Here is a 23,285-nt window from a genome sequence, read left to right as displayed (position 1 = left end):
GGACCATAAGGGATGCCGGGGCTGGAACCCACATCCATACTAAGTCAGCTGCAAGATAGGATTTTTCTAAGGATTTATTGACCTGGCCCAGCAATGCTTAGGGGTTACTCTTGGCTCTGCACTCAGGAATTACTCCTAATGTGCTTGGGGTACCATAGATACTGGGGATCAAACTTTGGTTGGTCATGTGCAATGCAAACACCTATCCACTCTACTGTCTCTCCAGCCCCTTGAACACCTATCCACTCTACTGTCTCTCCAGCCCCTTGCTTATATTTTTTTTGTTTGTTTTTGTTTTTTCCCCCAACCATCCTCTTTTTTTGTTTTTGTTTATTTTTGTTTTTGGGTTACATCTGGCAGCGCTCAGGGGTTACTCCTGGCTGTCTGCTCAGAAATAGCTCCTGGCAGGCAAGGGGGACCATATGGGACACTGGGATTCGAACCAACCACCTTTAGTCCCAGATCGGCTGCTTGCAGGGCAAACGCCGCTGTGCTATCTCTCCGGGCCCTACACAGAACCTCTTAATGCCTTAAAGTCTTAAAGACTGCCATGCTACTAGAACGTATAGGTTCATAAACATTCCTGGGCAGAGAGAGGCACTTGTGTACTCAGAGTATCCTGCTGGTCTCACCAGGCAAGGTTTTTTTGTTTGTTTTGGTTTGTTTGTTTGCTTTTAGCTTTGGGGTCATAGCTAGTGATATTCAGGGGGTAACCTGGTTCTGCACTCAGGAATGACTCAGACGACTGAATGGATGCCTGGGACTCAACCTGGGTCAGGCAGCAGCAAGGCTTTGAGGGACCAGCCCTGGGTGAAAAGGCTTGAAGAAGGGTTGCTGAGAGGATTAAGAAAACAAGACCAGGGGCCGGAGAGATAGCATGGAGGTAAGGCGTTTGCCTTTCATGCAGGAGGTCATCGGTTCGAATCCCGGCGCCCCATATGGTCCCCTGTGCCTGCCAGGAGCAATTTCTGAGCCTGGAGCCAGAAATAACCCCTGAGCACTGCCGGGTGTGACCCAAAAATCACAAAAAAAAGAAAACAAGACCAGAGTAATAGGGACCAGAGCAATAGGACAGTGGGTAGAACTAGCACACCTAGTTCAATTTTTGGCATCCCATATGGTCCCCCAAACCTGCCAGGACTATTTCTGAGCACAGAACCTGGAGTAACCCCTGAGTGCCACAGGGTGTGGCTAAAAAAATAAAAGAAAACAAGACTAACAAAGAGATAAAAGCATGAGGTCAGGGGCTCATAGCCCTAACTATTCTTCACATACAGTATTTATTGTTTAGATAGAGTCTATAAACACAGGAAAAAGGGAAACCTTAATAGACTGTTGCCTATCTATGCTAATCTAACCTGGTTGGGCCTTGCAAATCAAAAGGCCTGGAGAAGCTAATGCAAAACCCTCTACTGTCTTCTAGGACAAGTGGCAGATAAGACTGAATACAGGATCCCTACCAATTGGGCCTTCCCTAAGAGTCCCAGAGCTTTTGTTAATTAGTGGTTAAGGGTCCCTAAATCATCTTTTCTGTCCTTCTCCTCAGATTATCTTTCTGGCTAAGTGTATTTATTTCCTGGGTGTCTGCATATCCAACAAATGCAAGTACCCTACCCACTCCGTAACCTCTCCAGTCCTGTTTTCTTATTTTGAACTCCTCCATGAATAATAGAGAAGTAGAGGCAATTTAAAAAAATTATTAATTGTAGGGGCCGGAGAGATAGCATGGAGGTAGGGTGTTTGCCTTGCATGCAGAAGGACGGTGATTCAAATCCTGGCATTCCATATGATCCCCCAAGCCTGCCAGGAGCTATTTCTGAAGTAACCCCTTAGTGCTGCCGGGTGTGACCCCCTTCAAAAAAAAATTATTAATTGTATAAGTATGTTCAGAGTGATACAACATATAAAATATCATGTATGGCAAGTAATAAATAGCTAAGAGAGGATAATGGTAGTATGTAGTAAGATGGCCCATGCTGAACCATATTTTTTGTACCATAGGATGCACTTTTCCCCCCAGAGTTGGGGGGAATGTCTGTACATCTTATTGAGCCAACACCGCCTGGTGCTGAAGCCTGAGGAGGAGAGACAGTCATAATTATTCTTAATGTCACATTGACTGTTGTTCATTTAACATGGTTGAAATATTATTCTGTTATAGGTTATTAAATATTTTAGTACACCATTTGCTTTAGAATATTTTTTTCCTCTTCTACAAACTATGTACATCTTCTGGTCATGTGTCTCTTATAGAGTGAAAAATACAGTAATTTTTAGTGGTATGTTTATTTACTTGTTTGGGACTTTTTTTTAATCCTAGGCTTAAGCTAATTGCTTTTTGGTCAGAATTTGTTCCAATTTGAACAGGTATTTATGGATTTTCTGTACTATAGTGAGAAGAGTGCTGTTTTCCTCAAAAAATAAAATTTGACTGTTACATTTTATACAGGTTATGTGATTGTTTAGCTAAATAGTTTCTTTACCATTAGATGGAAAATGTAATAAGCAATTGTTTTAGACTTAAAATGTTCACTAAATTTTAGGAGCTTTATCACATAAAATTAACAAGTCCTGTTTCTGCCTTTTTTCCCTTAGTTTTTGTATTTGTTGATCTGACTGTAGATGACCAGTCAGTGTATCCTCAGGAATTAAGAAATGAGTACATCGTGTCAAAAACTCTTGGAAGGTAAAATGATTTTTCTTATAGAAATTACACATTGTGGGCCCGGAGAGATAGCACAGTGGCGTTTGCCTTGCAAGCAGCCGATTCAGGACCAAGGTGGTTGGTTCGAATCCCGGTGTCCCATATGGTCCCCTGTGCCTACCAGGAGCTATTTCTGAGCAGACAGCCAGGAGTAGCCCCTGAGCACTGCCGGGTGTGACCCAAAAACCAAAAAAAAAAAAAAAAAAAAAAAAAAAAGAAATTACACATTGTTTTTTTTCTCCTTTTTAAGTAATATTCTCTTTTACTTGTATGTTACATATTCATGATTGATAGTGACCTATTTGATGAATATCCATTGAAATGAAGAATTTTCCATAAATTTTATTTGTGATAGATTTTATTTATTGTGTTTTGGTTTTTTGGGCCACACTCAGGGATGTTCAGGGATTATTTCTGGCTTTGCACTCAAAAATTACTGGTGATTCTTGAGGAAAACCCTGATCAGCAAGGCAAGTGGGCCCTACCTGCAGTATTGTCTTTCCAGTTCCTATGATAGCTTTTAAAAATAGTTTAGATATATTCACACATGGGGCCAGAGAGATAGCATGGAGGTAAAGCATTTGCCTTTTATGCAGAAGGTTATTGGTTCGAATCCTGGCATCCCATAGGGTCCCCCGAGCCTGCCAGGAGCGATTTCTGAGCGTGGAGCCAGGAGTAACCCCTGAGCACTGCCGGGTGTGACACCCCCCAAAAAAAAGACATTCACACTGTACAATTTTGCAATCACACAATTTTACTTAAAATATGCAATTAGTGACTTTAGGTAGAGTCACAGAATCATGCAACCAGTCTCATATTTCAGAACAATTTCCTTGTCTTCCAAAAAGACAAAGCATTTCTGCTCTCTAAAGAATTTGCATCTTGAGAAAAGAAATGAAACTGACAATTAGAATATGCTAAAATTCTTTTTTTGGTTTTTGGGCCACACCCGTTTGATGCTCAGGGGTTACTCCTGGCTATGTGCTCAGAAGTCGCTCCTGGGTTGGGGGGACCATATGGGATGCCGGGGGATTGAACCGCGATCCGTCCTACGGTAGCGCTTGCAAGGCAAACACCTTACCTCTAGCACCACCTTCCCGTCCCCAATATACTAAAATTCTTAAAAGTTTTTTTTTTTTTTTTTTTTTTTTTGGGGGGGGATCACACCCGGCAGTGCTCAGGGGTTACTCCTGGCTTCATGCTCAGAAATTGCTCCTGGCAGGCACGGGGGACAATATGGGACGCTGGGATTCGAACCGATGACCTCCTGCATGAAAGGCAAACGCCTTACCTCCATGCTATCTCTCCAGCCCCTAAAATTCTTAAAAGTTTTGATCTTATATTCTTAAACGTTATTGAAGAACCCAAAGAAGTTTTGTGGGCTGGAAAGGTATAGGAGGGTGCTTTCCTTGCATGTGACCAACCTGGATACAATCCTCAGTATTCCAGATGGTCCCCAGTACCGCCATGAGTGATTTCTGAACTCAGAGCTGAGAGTAAGTACTGCTGGAGATAGTCAAAAAACCAAAAACATGAGGCCAGAGAGATAGCATGGAGGTAGGGCATTTGCCTTGCATGTGTGGTTCAAATCCCGGCATCCCATATGGTCCCCCGAGCCTGCCAGGAGCGATTTCTGAGCGTAGAACCAGGAGTAACCCCTGAATGCACTGCTGGGTATGACACACACACACACACACACACACACACACACACCCCAATTTAAACAGGACCTGCAGTGATTGTATAGCAAATAGGGTATTTTCCTTACATGTGGCTGATCTGGGTTCAATGCCCTGCACCTTAATATGGTTTCCCACGCCAGGAGTAAATCCTCACTACCACCTGGTGTAGCCTAAAAAAATAAAACAAATAATAAGTACATTTAAAATATGTCAAGTTAAATATATTTTTAATGAAAATAATCATAAAATTAATGCTGCAAGAAAGTAGTTTTCAATTTCGCATCTCTATAACTGCCTTATTTTTAGATCCATCTTGGAGATGGAGCAGTGGTGCATGTGGTAGGGTGTTTACCTTGCATGAGCTAACCTAGGACAGACTGAAGTTAGAGCCCCCAGAGTCCCATATGGCACCTCAAGCCAGGAGCGATTTCTGAGTGCATAGCCAAGGGTAACCCCTGAGCATCACTGGGTGTGCCCCCCCCCCAAAAAACCCAAAAAACCTATAAAAGATCTATCTTGATATTTGCTTGATATTGGGTCTATTATAATAGTACAAACTATTCATAAGTGAATGAAAACCAAAATAGGCAAATAACATACTATTATTCTGAAAATAATTTTGACTTTGTGGGTCTTTGGGATACTTTAGGAGTCGCCTTTTGTACTTTGAGAGTCAGTTTTAGGGAATGTGCTCACGACAGTTATCATAATACCTCCCATCTCTTCTGCCTCCAGAGACCTTTTTTGTTGTTGTTGGTTTTTGGGCCACACCTGCTGTTGCTCAGGAATTACTCCTGGCTATGCACTCAGAAATCTCCTGGCTTGGGGAACCATATGGGATGCCAGGGGATCGAACCGCAGTTCGTCCTAGGTCAGCCGCGTGCAAGGCAAACACCCTATTGCTGCGCCACTGCTTCGGCCCCCTCTAGAGACCTTTTTATTGATATTTTTGGAAGCATGGAAGTAGTAAATATATAGAAGGAAAAATCAACCACATTCTTGCCTCAGAATTAAACACAGTATATTCTTAACCACCTCTGGGAATTGCTTTATTAATTTAAATTTTGTAACTTAGGGGCTAGAGAGATAGCACAGCATGGAAGTCACTTTACCTTATCTGTAGCTGATCTTGATTTAGCCCTTAGCACTATACATGGTCCCTTGCATCCCATCAGAAGTGATCCTGAGCACAGAACCAGGCATAAGCCCTGAGCATCTGTGGTTGTGACATTAAGACCAATAAATAACACCCCTTCTCCCTCAGCCCCTACACTCCAAAATTAGCAACTCATTGGTTTCCATATTAGCATTGGCTGCTACAAGCTCACAGACCTGTTTGGTGTTTTGATGTTTTCTTTTTTGCCTGGGATGGGGTGGGGTGGGTTGAGGCTCTTAAACAGTGCTCTGTGGGGGACTCAGAGCTATCCTGAGCTATCCTAGCCAACTGTGCTGGAAGGCTGAGTAGTAGGCCTGAGGATACACTCCTGCCCAGCCCATGTGCTCTTTTTTTTTTTTTTTTTTTTTTTAATTTGGGGGGAGTGAAGCACACTCAGCAGTGTTCACGGGTTACTCCTGGCTCTCCTCTCAGAAATCGCTCCTGCAGGTTTAGGGGACCATATGGGATGCCTGGATTCCAACCACCGTCCTTCCTGGGTTGCTTGTGTGCAAGGCAAATGTCCTACCGTTGTGCTATCTCTCTGACACTCTTTCTTAAGAAACATACGGGACTTTCATTTTTACTAAAGGAAAATGCAGCATAAATCCTATTTAAGCAAGTGACTGAAAAGTGACACACCATTCAGAAATGATGGTGGGGAAATACCATCTCTTTTGTTTTTTGTTTTTTGTTTTTGTTTTTGGGTCACATCCAGCGGTTCTCAGGGGCTACGCCTGGCTCTGCACGCAGAAGTCCTCCTGGGGCCGAAGTGGTGGTGCAGTGGCAGTGCATATGCATATGACCTAGGAGAGACCATGGTTCGATCCCCTGGTGTCCCATAAGGTCCCCCAAGTGAGGAGCAATTTCTGAGCGCATAGCCAGGAGTAACCCCTGAGCATCAGCGGGTGTGGCCCAAAAACCAAAAAAAAAAAAAAAGAAGTTGCTCCTGGCAGCCTCGGTGACCATATCAAATCTGTGATTAGAACCATCATCACTTTCGGGTCCACTACATGCAAGGCAAACGCCCCACCACTGTGCTATCTCTCCAGCCCAGTCATCTCTTTTGTTTTATTTTCTTTTGGGGCCACTACTAGGAGTGCTCAAGGCTTAGTCCTGGCTCTGTGCTCAGGGATCACTATTGATGGGATGTCTAGGATGGAACCTAAGTTGGCCATATGCAAGGCAAGAGCCCTACCTGGTGTACTATGGCTCCAGCACCATAATGACTTTCATAATCAGAAACACAGGCGCTAAGATCATGTTAGACATGGCTGGATCCCGGAACTTATGGGTTATTTTATTCTATATTTTGGTCACTTATTTGGCTTTTTCTATGACTAGGAATAAGGGCCCTGCAGTGTTGCCAGGGCTCTAGTTTCATCTTTGGTATAGCTCCTCATTACTTTGTGGCCTGTGGAATTCTTTGCTTACTTATTTGCATTAAAATGGCTCTCATGATCCTCAAAATTATGTTTTCTTTGCCTAAGCATCACAACTTAGGAAACTGTTTCTCATCATGTTTATCAGGGGAAAACCCTGATAAGTTCATTTTTCCATGATTACACTATGGTCAGGAAATGGGTGTTATATAGTAATAGACACTCACTACAGCTCCATGAACTCTGTGGATTTCTTGGACAGAAGGGATTGTTGCACCAGGGAGACAGTGTAGAGGTTAAGGCACTTGCTTTCATGGAGCTTACTCAGGTCTGATCCCCAGCACACATATGGGCCTTTGAGCACCACCAGGAATGATCCCTGAGTAGAGTTAGGAATAGTCTGAACACAGCCAAGTATTGCCCTGTCACTTCTCTCGCCCTGCCCCCCCCCAAAGATAAGAAACAAAAAGAAACCAAACAAAGGATAAAACAGAAACTTAACCCATAATGGAACAGGGCTGGAGCTATAGCACAGTGGGTAGGATATTTGCCTTGCACGCAGTTGACCTGGGTTCAATCCCCAGCATCCCATATGGAATGCTAAATTGGATGCCCCCAACCCGAGCCTGCCAAGAATGATTCCTTAGGACAGAGCCAGGAGTGACCTCTGAGCACCGCAGGGTGTGGCCCCCAAACCAAAAACCCATAATGGAACAAAGTCAGTGTGGGCAAGAGAGATGGTACAAAGGGCACTTATCATCTTGTATGTAGGAGATCTGGGTTGGATCCCTGCACCACCTGTTTCCATAAACAGCATTGGGAGTGACTCTGAAGCACCAAGCTAGGAGTAAGCCCTCTAAAAAGGTTAAAGTCAGAGGTGGAGCAATAGCCCAGTGGATAAATCATTTGCCTTGCACACTGCTAACCTGGGTTCAATCCCCAGCATCCCATACAGTCTCCAAGCCTACCAGGAGTGATTTCTTTCTTTTTTTTTTTTTTTTTTTTTTGTTAGTTTGTTTGTTTTTGGGTCACACCCAGCAGTGCTCAGAAATCGCTCCTGGCAGGCTCCAGGGACTGTATGGAATGCCGGGAATTGAACCACCGTCAGTCCTGGGGGGCCGTGGGCAAAGCAAATGCCCTACCACTGTGCTATCTCTGGCCTCCCCCCCAGGAGTAATTTCTGAGAGCAGAGCCAGGAGTAACTGCTGAGCACTGCCAGGTGTGACCCCTCAAACCAAAAAAAAAAAAAAAAAGTTAAAAAGGAAAAAGCCAAATAATAACGTAGTAAGTGTTATGAGGTAAAATGTTAAAATCATGAGAAGGAAGCAGGAACAGTGTCATGACCTTGGATTTATCTATGATTATAAAAAAAAAAAATATGACAATGGGGCTAGAAAGATAGTACAGCAAGTAGGCAGCATACCCAGATTCGATCCCCAGCACCCCATAGGGTCCTCCAGTTCCACTAGGAGTGACACCTGGATGCAGAGCCAGGAGTAAGCCCTGAGCATTGCCAAGTGTAACCCTAAAATGAAACAAACTGAAAAAAAAGTGAAACACAACCCACACAGAAAGGAACAAGGTATTTGTAAGTCATATATCTGACAATTGGTGAGAATCTAGAATAGAACTCAGAGGTATAAAAAGGCTGATTAATCCCACTAGAAGACTGATGGTGGTGCTCATTTCTCAGTATTTACAAATATTGAGTCATTCTGTTACACCGAAATGAGTCGGCTGTCAATTGTGACAGCACTTAAAATAGTGAAAGTTAAAATAATCAAAGGCTTTGAATAGACATTTCTCCAGAGATGACAAGTGATCAAAAACCACACGAGAAAATACCAGGCCTCAGTGGTCTTTAGGGAAACAAAAATCAAAACCACAGTAAGGTACCACATCATAGCTAGAGGGATGATCCTGAGCAAGAAACTTAGGAAAGATATTTGATGAGGACGTTAAGATATCAGAGCCCGTCACACTGCTGCTGGTGGGATCTTAATAAGGGTGTAGACAATGTGGGAAACTTTTGGGTGGTTTGTTCAATAGTTAAACAGCTTTCTACAGTCCCACCCATTTCATTTTGGGGGACTGTCTTCCAGGTAGTTCAAGCAAAAAAATGTGCTTGAATATTCCAGCCATAAAGGCCAAAGATGGAGAATCCCAACATCCATGGAAGATGAATGGATTAATAAAAATCTAATGTATCCTTGCTGTGGAATTAGGGTTTAGGGCTACACCTGGCGGTGCTCAGGACTCATTCCTGCCGCTGTGCTTAGGGGTCATTCCTGGTGGCGCTAGGGGGACCATTTGTGGGACTGGGGTCAGTTACATGAAAGATAAGTGCCTTAAGCCCTGTACTCTCTTGAATGCTGCTGTGGAATATAATTGGACTGTCGGAATGAGAAAGGGACGAAACGCTTATTCATGATCTGTGGAGAATGAATCTTGAAAATGGGACACTGAACAAGCGGCATTGTATGATTTCACTATAATGAAGTATCTGCAGTAGGCAATTCTGGAGAGGCAAAAATAGACTAGTGATGGTCAGGGTCTGGGGACAGGATACTGTGGAGAGTAAATATTTAATGGTAAGAATATTTGTTTGGGTTGATGAAAAGTTCTGGGATTGGATAGGAATGATGATTGCATGACATTGTGATTGTACTCAGTGCTGCTGAATTGTATACTTTAAAAAGTTATAATGATAGGAGGCTGGAGCAGTCGAACAGCAGGTAGGGCACTTGCTTTGTACACGGCTAATCTGGGTTCAATTCATGGGACCTCGTATAGTCCTCTGAACCCTAATAGTAGTTACCATACCTAGCTTTTGGAAGGATTAATTGTACAAAGTAGAATTCTTAATACAATTAACCATCCTTTACCATTATGGTATTGCCAGTTAAATGCAAATGTTTTTGTTTGTTGTTTGTTTGTTTGCTTGTTTGCTCTTTTGGGCCATACCCAGAAGTATTTAGGAGTTACTAAGTGCCTGGCAATGCTCAAGAGACCAAACGGGATGTTATCTCTCCAGTCCCTAAATACAAATGTTTGAAGCTTGCAACAAACAGGTTAATTTTATAAAACATTACACTTTTTTTTTTTTTTGGTTTTGGGTCATACCCGGTGGTGCTCAGGGATTACTCCTGGCTCTGCGCTCAGAAATTGCTCCTGGCAGGCACGGGGGACCATATGGGATGCCGGGATTCAACCCACCATTTGTTTGAATCAGCTGCATGCAAGGCAAAAGCCCTACCACTGTGCTATCTCACGTTTATTTATTTATTTATTTCACTTCTTTTTTTCTTTTTTTTTCTTTTTTTTTGTTCCTTCTTTTTTTTTTTCTTTTTGTTTCTTTTTTTTGTTTTTTTATTTCACTTCTTAAATATTATTATTAGGGTGTGATTCATGACATCAACTGCTACTTATGAACATAAAGAGTAAAAAGAAATATATCAATGAAAGTAATTTATTTATAAATTGTGCATATTTTTTGTATCAGATAATCTTTTTTTGGAGGGGGCAGCTCTCAAGCAGTACTGGGAGGGATCCCAGGAGCCATTCCCAGTGTTACTCATACTACTAGACTAGTACTATGGCTTGAGAGTTTAGGGTTCCTTGGGCCCTGTGGTACCAGGGATCCCCATATCACAGTGGACAATGCTGGGAAAGGGGCTGTGAGATGCCAGGGACTTAATCAGGATGGGCCACATGCAGAACATGATCCCTTGTCCCTGTTCTAGCTCCCTGCCCCTCGGGTTTCTTTTAAACTTTTGTTTGTATGTTTGTTTTTGGGGTCACAACTGCTGGTCCTCAGGACTTTTTTCTGACTCTACTCAGGTATCATTCTTAGTGGGACTCAGCATCTTATGTGCTGGGGATCCAAATGGGGTCCGGCAAGTGCTAGGCAAGCACCTTACCCACTAGCCATTCGCTCTAACTCTTAGGTTGCATTTTTGTTGTCCTGTGGAATAAGCCATTTTGTCTTTTTTTGTCTGTTTTGTTTATTTGGGAACATACCCAGCTGTGGTTAGTACTTAGTCCTGGCTCTGTGCTCAGAGGAGTCAAGAGTAACTCCAGATGGTACCTGGAATCCAGCTGGGGTCAGCCTCCTGCCAGGCAAGCACCTTAGCTCCTGTTCTCCCTGGTCATTCTGTCTTATTGATTTCCTTCTTTGTTTTTTGAAAACAAAAATTTTTGTTTTCTTTTGGGGGGGTTTGGGCCACACCCAGTGACGCTCAGGAGTTACTTCTGGAATGTGCTCAGAAGACACTCCTTGCTCGGGGAACTGTATGGGACACCCAGGGATTGAACCACGATCCGTCCTAGGTCTGCGCATGCAAGGCAAACACCCTACTGCTTGCCCTACCACTCCAGCCCCTTGACTCTCTTATTTCTGAGAATTTCACGATAAAACTGAAGTCTATATCACTTAGCTCAAATAACGGAATTTGAAGCTGACTCATTGTTAGAAGTCATCCTCTTAGGTCCTGGACACTGGACCTTGAGCAGATTTCATGTGTTCTCTGAAAATGAGGACAAAGGAAGTAGGGATACTTTGTTATCAAGGCGACTCAGTTGCAGCTCATGATGAAATAATCCTTACAATCTTTGCATTTATTCTCCCTTCCAGTGGTGCCTGTGGAGAGGTGAAACTTGCTTTTGAGAAGAAAACGTGTAAGAAAGTCGCCATAAAAATCATTAGCAAAAGGAAGTTTGATATTTGCTCAGAGGGAGAGGTGGTAAGCATGCACACTTTGTGATTGCTAAGCTATCTTGAACACATCTTCTTTTCTCCCAAATTATTGTAGAGTGGTGGTTTCAGTGCCAGGAGAAATTTTCTGCTCAGATGCGCAAATTCGTGAGTATCAGAGAACACTGACGTTTTTAAGCATCTTGATGAACTTAGAAAACTTATTTGGAGATCTTTTGATTGTACAGTGTAGCATTATACCCAGCAAGAAATTTCTCTCTTCCTTCCAATTTGTTACAAGGTTTACTATTTACAATAAATGGAAGGAAATTAGGAAAAATATTTTTATAATTCAGTCCCAGAACCAGACAGCTGCTTTCAGTTTTCCCTTTCTATCTAGCCTTTGTTCATATGATTTGTGTTTTTGAAATCATGTCATATAAACAATTTCCTATTCTGCTTTTTCACAGAAGCATTAGTGCATAAACTTTCTCTTTATTATATCCTTTTTCTTTTTCTTTTCTTTTTTTTTTTTTTTTGGTTTTTGGCCCACACCCGGCGATGCTCAGGGGTTTAGCTCCTGGCAGGCACGGGGTACCATATGGGACACCGGGATTCGAACCAACCACCTTTGGTCCTGGATCGGCTGCTTGCAAGGCAAACACCGCTGTGCTCTCTCCGGGCCCTGACTGTCACTTTCAACCATTGCTCTGGTGAATTATTTCCATCATGTACAATGAATGTTGTAGTATTTATAGACTTTTAAATTTTATTTATTTATTTATTTTGGTTTTGGGGTCATGCCCAACAGCGATCAGGGGTTACTCCTGGCTGTATGCTCAGAAATCACTCCTGGCAGACTCGGGGACCATATGGGATGCCGGGATTCGAACCATGCAAGGCAAATACCCTGCCTCCATGCTATCTCTCCGGCCCAGCATTCTTAATTTGTTGTCATGGTGGAGCTGGCCATGCCCTGGAATCAGGACTACTCATGCCAGTGCTGGGTTGGTGATGGGGCCAAGTGATGCCCAGGACCACTCTCTACCACTTGAGCCATATCCCTGGCTCCTGAACTTATAAATCTTAATTAGAGTTAGATTGCTTTAATAATCTCCTAATATAGTCATCTTATTTTTATTTATTTATTTATTTATTTTTAGTTTTTGGGTCACACCCGGTGGCTTCAGGGGTTCCTCCTGGCTCTACGCTCAGAAATCACTCCTGGCAGGCACGGGAAACCATATGGGATGCCAGGGTTTGAACCACTGACATTCTGCATGCAAGGCAAACGCCTTACTTTTTGGGGGGCCATACCTGGCAATGCTCAGGTTTATTTCTGGTCCAAGTAGTAGGAATCATTCCTGGTAGTGCTCAGGGGGCCATCTGGGATATCAGGGACTCAACTCAGTTAAACTGTGTGTAAAGAAAGTGCCCTATACAATGTACTATCGCTCCAGACCTGAATAACCATTCTTTTTTATTAAAAAACATTTAGGGCCAGATTGATAGCACAGTGGTAGGGTGTTTTCGTTGTATACTGCTGACTCAGCATGGACCCGGGTTCAATCCCTGGCATCCCATATGGTACCCTGAGCCTGCCAGGAGAGATTTCTGAGCTCAGAGCCAGGAATAACCCCCAGCACCACCAGATGTGGCCCAAAAACAACAACAACAACAACAATTTAGGTCCCTAAGTGCTGCTCTCAAAGCTCAAGGACCCCATTAGTAATTCTCTTTATTTTGTTTTGAGGCCACACTCAGTGGTGCTAAGAGGTTACTCCCTGCTTCTGCACTCAGGAATTACACCTGGCTGTATGTGGGGAACCATACAGTGCGCTGGGCATGGATCCCAGATCTGTTGTGTTTAAGACAAATGTCCTCCCCGCTGTACTATTGCTTCAGCCCCGACTAGTAATTCTCAGCCAGTTGGGTTGACAGTTCAATGTAGGGCACAAAGATTCGGCGCTGCTCAGGCCCTATAGTACTGGAGTTTACCCAGGTTACCCCAGCAGTGCTTGGGGGCTTCCAGGGCTGCACCCAGCAATGCTTGGGGGACCATAAGGTGCTAGGAATTTCACGCACATGAAAGACATGCTCCTTAGCCATCAAACTGTCTCTTGGCTCTGCTCATTCACTTTATGTTTCTTTTTCTTTTCTGTTGTTTTGTTTTTGGGTCACACCTGGCAGCACTCAGGGGTTATTCCTGGCTCTGTGCTCAGAAATTGCTCCTAGAAGGCTCCAGAGACCATATGGAATGTCAGCAATTGAACAGCTGTTAGTCCTGGGTTGGCTGCTTACAAGGCAAAGGCCCTGTTCTCTCTCTCCGGCCCCCTTTTTGTCTGTTTATATAATGCATGTTTGTTGCATGTGACAAATGGCCACATGCATGACCCAACAAAGTTACAGAAATCACAGCCCCTAAGCATATTTTCCTTTCCAAACAACTTATTCTGGCTTTGCACTTAACATTTTAAGAGTCATGGCCTTACTGAACACCCCACCCCACTCCCAAAGACATTACCATTCTCACACAGCAAGAGCCATTTCCTTTCTTGTGCACTTGGTTCTGATCTGTCCCCCTGTGATTGTGGATTTGGATCACATTCCTGGGGGTGGGGACAAACTTTATTTTTCAATTTCACCCTTCCATCTTTTTTTTTTTTTTTTTTTTTTTTTTGGTTTTTGGGTCACACCCAGCAGTGCTCAAGGGTTACTCCTGGCTCCATGCTCAGAAATAGCTCCTGGCATGCTCAGGGGACCATATGGGACACCAGGATTCGAACCAATGACCTTCTGCCTGAAAGGCAAACACCTTATCTCCATGCTATCTCTCCAGTCCCTCACCCTTCCATCTTATTGAGTTCTTTTTAATTCTCTGTATCATAAGAGTCCACCCCAACTTGGGAATGAATTTAACAGCTTACAGGAAGAAGGAGACTTAAAATTAAACATCTGGGTTCCTTAGCTGAAGTTCATTTTACATAAATATGTAACTATATCCTCTTTGCCCATGAAGGGTGCAGCGGGGGAGATAGAATTACTCAGTTCATCCTTTTGGAATTGAAATGGAGAGAAATTTCAGTGCCCTGACATTTCCTCTCATCAGAGGCTCAGTAAACATGTCAGCTTGCACTTGAAATCGGAACCTGACTTTGCTCTATGACTACAAATGGGGTTTGACATCTTCTTCCTACATTTCAATTGAATTACCTTTTTTGTCTATGCTTCTGCTTAGTTTATCTTTCTTGTTTGTTTTGGTTTTGGTTTTTGGGACATAGCCAACATAGCTCAGGGGTTCTGGCAGCCTTTTCGGCCATCTTTCTGGCACCTCTCTTACATCTTTTGGTGAATTGACACAATTTTGCAGCTCATGATATGAGCAGAGTGAAGCAGTTTTCTCAGCAGAGGCAGACTTCTCTGGCTATGGGAACTGAAGCAAGACAGCATTCTCTGAGCCTCAGTATACTCTGGAAAGTGGGAATTGTTTTAGAGCCAAGTTCTATGGGCATCTAAGATTTTAAATTTTAAATAAAGAACTTGGTTAGTACCTGATTATTTAGTACATGTTGTGCTATTTTCAGAGCATTTATTGAAGTCATTTTTTGTATGTGTGAATTCGTTAATTTTGTTGACTTTGATTTTTCTGCATAAATAAAGCTAGATTTGGTATTTGTGCAGCCTTTAGTCAACTTAGTTTAACTATAAATGGTTTCTAAATAATGGGCTATTAAAATCTAATGTTACTTTATTTGTCAAAGGAACCGGCTCTCAACGTTGAAACAGAAATTGAAATTTTGAAAAAACTAAATCATGTAAGTGCTGCTATAAAATATGACTGATATTCACATTCTTTTATCTCCAGGTATGTTAGGAATGTAAAGGTGTGAAGTGTCAAATGAATAAAACTGGTGTTCACCTGGGTTCTTTAAGAATGACTCTGTCTTTATGTGTGTGTATGTTTTGTCCCTGTTAATACATTTGTATGCACATGGACATGCTTAGCCATCATTGAACTGACAGAACTTTCTCCTGAGACTGAGAGGACAGATCTTATGATTAAGGGGAGATAGCTTAGGGGTTGGGGTTTGCATGCATAAGGTTCTGAGTTTACTCTCTGGCATAAACTACCCCTATTCCCTGCCCGGCACTTGCCGGTGTGGTCCTGGTGTGCCCTCAGCACTGTTTTGGTGGTCCTGTTGATCACCATCACCACAGGCCCAAGCAGCAGCGCATTGTTAGACCCAGGCATTGAACTGTCCAAACTAGTTGGTCAGATGTTATCAGAATGGCCCCTGGGTTACCTGAGCATAGTTTGGGAGGCCTCCCCACAAAAAGAGGGGAAAATTTTTTTTTAGTTTTGTGCTGTATGGCTTTGTGCTCAGGGCTTATTCCTAGCTCTGTGCTCAGACATTACTTCTGGCAGTTTCAGGGGACCATATGGGATGATGTTGGGGATTGAACCTGGGTCGATCGCATGCAAACATCCTACCCACTGTGCTATTGCTCCAGATTCCCCCCAAATTATTTTTAAATAGGAAGGTTTATTGGGAAATAGAAGGAAAATAGAAAGGAAAAGAAAATAGGAATAGGAAAAAAATAGAAAAGAAAAGAAACTTCCAAACTGGGGAGAAAATTAGTAAAGGACTAAGTTAAAAAGAAATCTTAAATAAATAATTATATGATCATTCCACTGACTTAATTTTTGATCAAAAGACCTAACAGGTCTGGGCCAGAGCTATAGTATAGCAGGTACTTGCCTCTTGCCTTGCTTGTGGTCAACCCGGGTTTGATACCCACGTTCCTATATGGTCTCCAAGCACTGTGAGGAATAAATCCTGAGTGCAGAGTCAGGAGTAAGCCCTGAGCATCACTAAGTGTGACCCTAAAACTTTAAAAGCAAAAAGATCTAGTAAGTTCTAAAATGTATCACATAAAGACTTGATTAACTTATTGTGTTTGAGGACATGAACTTAATACTTGGCATCCTATCTGGTCCTCCGAGCCCTGCCAGGAGTGATCCCTAAGTGCAGAACCAGGTATAAGCCTGTACACTCTGAGTGTGCCCCACCCAAAAAAACAAAAACCCCAAAATGTATTGAGTTTGAGAAGATGCTGCTTTAATAAATTTTATTTAATTATATAATTATATATGCAGTTCTTTGGGATTGTTTTGGTGGAAAGCAGGGGTTTGACCAACACACACACCCAACTGCTTGGGGGATACTCATGCCTTAGTGCTCATCTAGTTCCAGGAATCAAAGTTGGGGCTCCTACATTCAAAGCATGTGCTCCAGTCTTTCGAGTTATCTTGCTGGCCCTTTACCTGCATTTTTAACAATTCTAAATACTTTTTGTTTTAGTTTTTTTGGCCTCCCCTGGCGATGCTCAGGGATTACTCTTGGCTCTGCTCTCAGGATTCAGTCCTGGACATGGTCTGAGAATGCTGGGTATCAAACCATGGTTGGCTGCCTGCAAGACACGAAACCTACCCTCTGTACTATCATTCCTGCCCCTCCCATATATTTTTTCATTGTTCTCTTATTTCTTCATCTCATGAGCCTTTATAAAGTCATGAACTAGGTAGATACCAGCACTTGGAGTTAAACTTTGAAACAAGACCTCCAGTCTGCCTAGCTAATGATGACCACACTCTGGTTCTTACCATCCTAATAACAAAAAGATTTCTTCCTTCTCTTACTTCCTCATAGTTCCCAAACAACCACTTAAAATTAAGAACAAAATCAAAGCAATGAACAGAGTATTGCAACATGTTCTTTTGGAATTCATGAGTAAGCAGACCTGAGATTCTGAGTGGCCAGTTTCCTGTCTGACTTCTGTTCCCCAGAACTTTTTCCTCCCCTCTTTTGACTTATTTCCCCCCAAGGGTTCTGCTTGGGATCTTTTCTGAAAGAGAAAATTTTCTGGAGGTGGGATTGCTTAAAATCTCTGCCTCTAATCTTTAGGAAACTTTCACTGATGTGGGGATCTCCAAAGGCAACAGTACCACAAATCCAGCATTCACTGCAATTAAGATGAATTCCAGAACCAGAAAAAAGGTCCTGGAGGCTGGAGCCATAGTACAAAGCCAAGCCCTTGTCTTGCACCTGGCTAAAACACACACTATTCCTAAAACTACATATGGTTCTTTGAGTCCATCAGGAGAGATCCCTCAGCACAGAGCCTGGAGGAAGCACTGAGCACTGCCTGGTATGGTCCAGACTCAAAAAAAGGGGCAAAGGGGCTGGAAATATTTCTTGGCAAGTGGCCTGTGTGCAGGGATTAAAGATTGAAGAACACTGCTTTAGAGTTCTGCTAAGATGGATTGTCCCTCTTACCTTGACCAATGGTAGTACCTTGCCACAAAAATCTCAGGCAATGCTCAGGGGTTATTCCTGGCTCTGTACTCAGAAATCACTCCTGGCGGGCTTGGGGTACCATATGGGCTGGCCCATCTTCTTCCTTTATTCAGGCATCTGCAATGGTCCCATTCCCTTAGGCCCCATGGAAGGGGAGGAGGAAGCTTGGATAAGGTCTTGACTGCCTGCCTTGGTGTTCTTGGATGTGAAACATGAACAACTGCTCCCAACTCTTCCTTCCCCTTCTCACAGATTCTGCTTTGCCTTTTCACAGGCAAGAACCTCCCAAGTCTGGTGGTTTTCTTTTTAGAAGAATCTCACCACTTTCCTTTGCTTCTCCCTTTACAGCCTTGTATCATCAAGATTAAAGACTTCCTTGATGCTGAAGATTATTACATTGTTTTGGAATTGTAAGTAGTAAATTTTTTTTTTTTTTTTTTTTTTTGGTTTTTGGGCCACACCCGTTTGACGCTCAGGGGTTACTCCTGGCTACGTGCTCAGAAATCGCCCCTGGCTTGGGGGGACCATATGGGACGCCGGGGGATCGAACCGCGGTCCTTCCTTGGCTAGCGCTTGCAAGGCAGACACCTTACCTCCAGCGCCACCTACCCGGCCCCTTAAGTAGTAAATTTTTTGTTGTTTCCATTTAAATGTTTACAAGCTGCCAGAGAGGGTAACACTGTTTTGCATCTTATCTTGAGGGGTTCTCTACCTCTGCATTAGGGGGGACCACAGGTAAATGGGGATTAACATCAACTCTTTTTTTTGTGCTGATTGTGGGGGTTGGGTCACACTCTGTAATGCTCAGGAGTTACTCCTGGCTCCACACTCAGGAATCACTCCTGGTGGGGCTCTGAAGACCATATTGGATGGCATGCAAGGCACTACTAATATACTGTGGCTCTGGCCCAAATTGATATCAATTCTAAACTCCCTCTACTAGTATGTTAAGGCATATGGTGGTTTTCAGCTCATGGTTTGAGACCCTAGGCTATCCCCAAGGGACCGCAAGTGGAGATCATATAAATGGGGGGTCATGCACAGACTAGATCAATGCTTCTCAAATAGTGGGGCGTGCCCCCCAGGGAGGGCAAGGCTCCGTAAAGGGGGGCATGTTTGACCTCGGCAAACACTGTCATAACAAGCTAAGCCCCGTGTTTATGGCTCTGTATGTCTCTGGAGCTGAGAGTTACTGGTCCTGCTTCAAACAGCTTTGAAAAGCTATGTATTGCAAAACTTGCTCTTTGTAGCCATTAATGCAGACATCACCTCTGATTAAAAAATCAGCTCGGGGCCGGGCGGTGGCGCTGGAGGTAAGGTGCCTGCCTTGCCTGCGCTAGCCTAGGACTGACCGCGGTTCGATCCCCCGGCGTCCCATATGGTCCCCCAAGAAGCCAGGAGCAACTTCTGAGCGCATAGCCAGGAGTAACCCCTGAGCGTCACAGGGTGTGGCCCAAAAACCAAAAAAAAAAAAAAAAAAAAAAATCAGCTCAAATTATATTATGTATTTTTGTTTTGCAGGTTAAAGTTTTTTTTTAATAAAGATACTATTTACAGTCGCGCGGGGGGGGGGGCACAAAAAATGTTTCCTTTTTTGTTGTTGTTTTTGTTTTTGGGCCACACCCATTTGATGCTCAGGGGTTACTCCTGGCTAAGTGCTCAGAAATTGCCCCTGGCTTGGGGGGGGACAATATGGGACGCCAGGGGATTGAACCACGGTCCTTCCTTGGCTAGCGCTTGCAAGGCAGACACCTTACCTCTAGCGCCACCTCACCAGCCCCACGAAAAATGTTTTCTTCTTCCTAGCGGGGCATGACAGAAAATAATTGAGAAGTACTGGACTAGAAGGATAATTGGAAGGACCAGAGAGGCCAACAGGAAGATAACAAAGTCATATAGAGCCATGTTTGGACAAAGGATGAGAAACACTGGTTCAGAGAGGCAGCCTGGGTTTGGTTGATCCTCTGCTTCCTGCAGGTTAACTTACTCCTCTCCTCCTAGTCTCATTTTACAAATAGGGATACTGCCCTGATGTTCAGACTCTTCACGATTAAAAGATGCGAGGAGTGGTCAGTCCCTAGCAGAGCTTTTAATACATGTAGATGCTCAGCCACAGGCAGCAAGGCCTCACCAGCCCACAGCATAGAAGCAGGTGGCATGCTGGCACCACGCCTCACTCATGGGGAGTGGCCAGAGAGTCTTTTATTATGTCGAGGGAGATGGCCCAGAAGGCTGAGCACTGCATAGTATGCCCCCCCCAAAACCGAAGTAATATATAGATAAAAAGTAACCTCAAAAGCATACTATTAAAACCGAAGTAAAAACCTTGTCTTGGGTCAGAGACCCAAGGAGGTAGGGCACTTACTTGCATGTGGCTGACTTGGATTAGTTCCCTGGCGCCACATATGGTCCCATGAGCCCTGCAGAAGTGATCTCTGAGCACAGCCAGCTATGACCTCAAAACCAAAAAATAAAAATATAAAGAAGTCCTGTCATTTGGTGTGCAAAGGTAATTGAAGAGACCTGAGCAGTTGTTTCTGAGCGAATCCAAGTGTTGCTGGACTGGCTGGTGAGGCAGACAGCTGGTGCTTTGCTTCTAAAGGATTAATGGTTTCTGTTAGGTTGTGATCTCCTTACATAGGATACAAGCTTAGGCAAAACTCCTGAGGAGCCTGCATTGCCCCTGGTGGTGCTGGAGGGGCTATTGCTATGAAAGAAGAAACTAGTACCTGATTGAATGTAGTTAGTTTAATAATAATAATAACAAAACAATAATACAATAGTTGTGACTTGTATAGATAAATCACGCTTAACTTTTGTTTTTGGGTTATACCCAGCTATGCTTATGGGTTTCTGGCTCTGCATTCAGTAATCACTTCTGGTAGCACTCAGAACTATCACTTTGCAGCAACCTAAAATTCTCTCTGTTTTGTTTTTTTGGTGGTGGTGGTGGGTTTTTTTTTTTTGTTTGTTTGCTTGTTTTTCGTTTTTTTGTTTTTTGTTTTTGGGTCACACCGGTAGCACTCAGGGGTTACTCCAGGCTCTATGTTCAGAAATCGCCCCTGGCAGGAACAGGGAACCATATGGGATGCCGGGATTCGAACCACCGTCCTTCTGCATGAAAGGCAAACACCTTACCTCCATGCTATCTTTCCAGCCCCTGGTTTTTTTGTTTTGTTTTGTTTTGTTGTTTTTGTTTTCTTGGTTTTTGACTTTTGGATCATACCCGGCAGTGTTCAAGGGTTACTCCTGGCACTATCCTCAGAAATTGCTCCTGATGGGCATAGGGGAACCACCGTATGGGATGCCGGGAATTGAAACCAAGTACATCCTGGGTCACCCATGTGCAAGACAAATGCACTACATCTGTGCTATTGCTTCCATCCCCACAACCTTAAATTCTTACAGCAGTCATTTTTAAGGGGCAGAAACTAACTCAGAAGGTAAAATAACTTGCCTAAAGTTTCACTGCAGGATCTGAGAGCTAATGCAATGGGTAAGGCACTTACTTTGCATGTCATTGGTCTGGTTTATTCTGCAGTACCACATATGGACCCGTGAGCCCTGTCAAAAGTGATCCTTGAACAAAAATACATTACATTACATTCCTCACACCTATATTCATTGCAGCATTATTTACAATAGCCAGAATCTGGAAACAACCAAGATGCCCTGCAACAGATGAATGGCTAAAGAAACTGTAGTAGATATACACAATGGAATATTATGTAGCTGTTAGGAGAGTTGAAGTCATGAAATTTTCCTATACATGGGTGTACATGGAATCTATTAAGCTGAGTGAAATAAGTCAGAGGGAGAGAGTTAGTCGCAGAATAGTATCACTCATCTATGGGTTTTTAAGAAAAATAAAAGACATTTTTGCAATAATTCTCAGAGACAGAAGAGAGGAGGGCTGGAAGGTCCAGCTCACAACATGAAGCTCACCACAGAGTGATGAGTAAAGTTAGAAAAGTAACTACACTGCGAACTATCATAAAAATGTAAATAAATGAGCAGAGTCAGGAATAATCTCTGAGCATTTCAGATGTGGCCTGAAAACCAACTTATCAATTAATAAATTTTTGTTTTGTTTTGGGGCTACACCCAGTGATGCTCAAGGGTTACTCCTGGCTATGCGCTCAGAAATCGTTCCTGGCTTGGGGGACCATATGGGACGCCAGGAGATTGAACTTCAGTCCATCCTAGGTTAGAGCATGTAAGCAAATGCCCTACCACCTGTACCACCTCTCCGACTCCCAATCAATAATTTTTGTAAATTTTATTTTATTGAAACCATTATCAAGTCCTTCATAGTTGGGTTTCAGACATACAGTGAATGAGGGCCAATCCCACCACCAGTGTTGACCTCCCTTACCAATGTTTAGAGAGTGCATCCTATACCACCACCCTTAAAAAGGAGCTACCACACCTACACATACATCCTGTACCACCACACCTTAAAAAGTAGCACAAAGTGACACTGGCTGGTCTGGTTTGTAGCACAGTGGCAGGGTATATGCTTTGCATGTGTGAGTCCCTGGCTTAGTTCTGGGTATTCAAATAGAAAAAAAGCAGATTTTTACCTTAATAAATTTGCTTGTGTTACTGTCTTTCAAGTCTTTTGCTTTGCTTTGTTTTTCAGGATGGAAGGAGGAGAATTGTTTGACAAGGTGAAGAGAAATAAACGCCTGAAAGAAGCCACGTGCAAACTCTATTTCTACCAGATGCTGCTGGCTGTGAAGGTCAGAGAAACTATTCTTCAGAGAACCTGCTTCTTTTAGATGACTTACTCCTCATGATAGGCAGGCACCCAGGGTCCATGGAGGAAGGCCCAGAGAACCATCCCTGTCAGTTCCCTTCATGGCAAATGACAAAGAAAGTGGGCCAGAGAGATAGTACAGTGGGTAGAGTGCTTGCTTGCTTGCAGCCACCCCCATATTTGACTCCAACTACCCCATATGGATCCCCAAATCAACCATGAGTTATCATTTAACATAGAACTAGGAATAAGGCCTGAGCACAGCCAGTTGGCTCTAAAACAAACAAAACAAAGTCCTCAATTATTTGTATTATCAAATATATCTCAAAATATTCATATCACTTTTTTTGTTTTTGGGCCACAACCGGTGGCGCTCAGGGCTTACTCCTTGCTCTGCGCTCAGAAATCACACCTGGCAGGCTCTGGGGGACCATACAGGATGTGAGAATTAAACCTGGGTTCGTCCCGGGTCAGCAGCATGCAAGGCAAATGCCCTTCTGCTGTGCTATTTCTCCAGCCCCTCATATCACTTTTTATATTGTTATTGGATAAT

At 43.3% G+C, this 23,285-nt stretch overlaps 1 protein-coding gene across 1 annotated transcript in view; it reads left to right on the top strand.

The window, feature by feature from the left end:
• The window catches only part of CHEK2 (checkpoint kinase 2), a 38,517-nt gene that overhangs the window by 10,371 nt on the left and 4,861 nt on the right, over window positions 1-23,285 (top strand). Inside the window, exons 5-9 of the mRNA XM_049788827.1 lie at window positions 2,596-2,686; window positions 11,555-11,663; window positions 15,376-15,429; window positions 18,322-18,383; window positions 22,616-22,715. Of these exons, the coding sequence (XP_049644784.1) occupies window positions 2,596-2,686; window positions 11,555-11,663; window positions 15,376-15,429; window positions 18,322-18,383; window positions 22,616-22,715 (416 nt within the window). The remainder of the gene's footprint in view (window positions 1-2,595; window positions 2,687-11,554; window positions 11,664-15,375; window positions 15,430-18,321; window positions 18,384-22,615; window positions 22,716-23,285) is intronic.

This window comes from Suncus etruscus, chromosome 15 (genome assembly GCF_024139225.1).
Source record: "Suncus etruscus isolate mSunEtr1 chromosome 15, mSunEtr1.pri.cur, whole genome shotgun sequence".
Classification (NCBI taxonomy): Eukaryota; Metazoa; Chordata; class Mammalia; order Eulipotyphla; family Soricidae; genus Suncus; species Suncus etruscus.
Note: the sequence above shows the minus strand (reverse complement) of the source record. Positions and strands in the feature narration are given on the sequence as shown.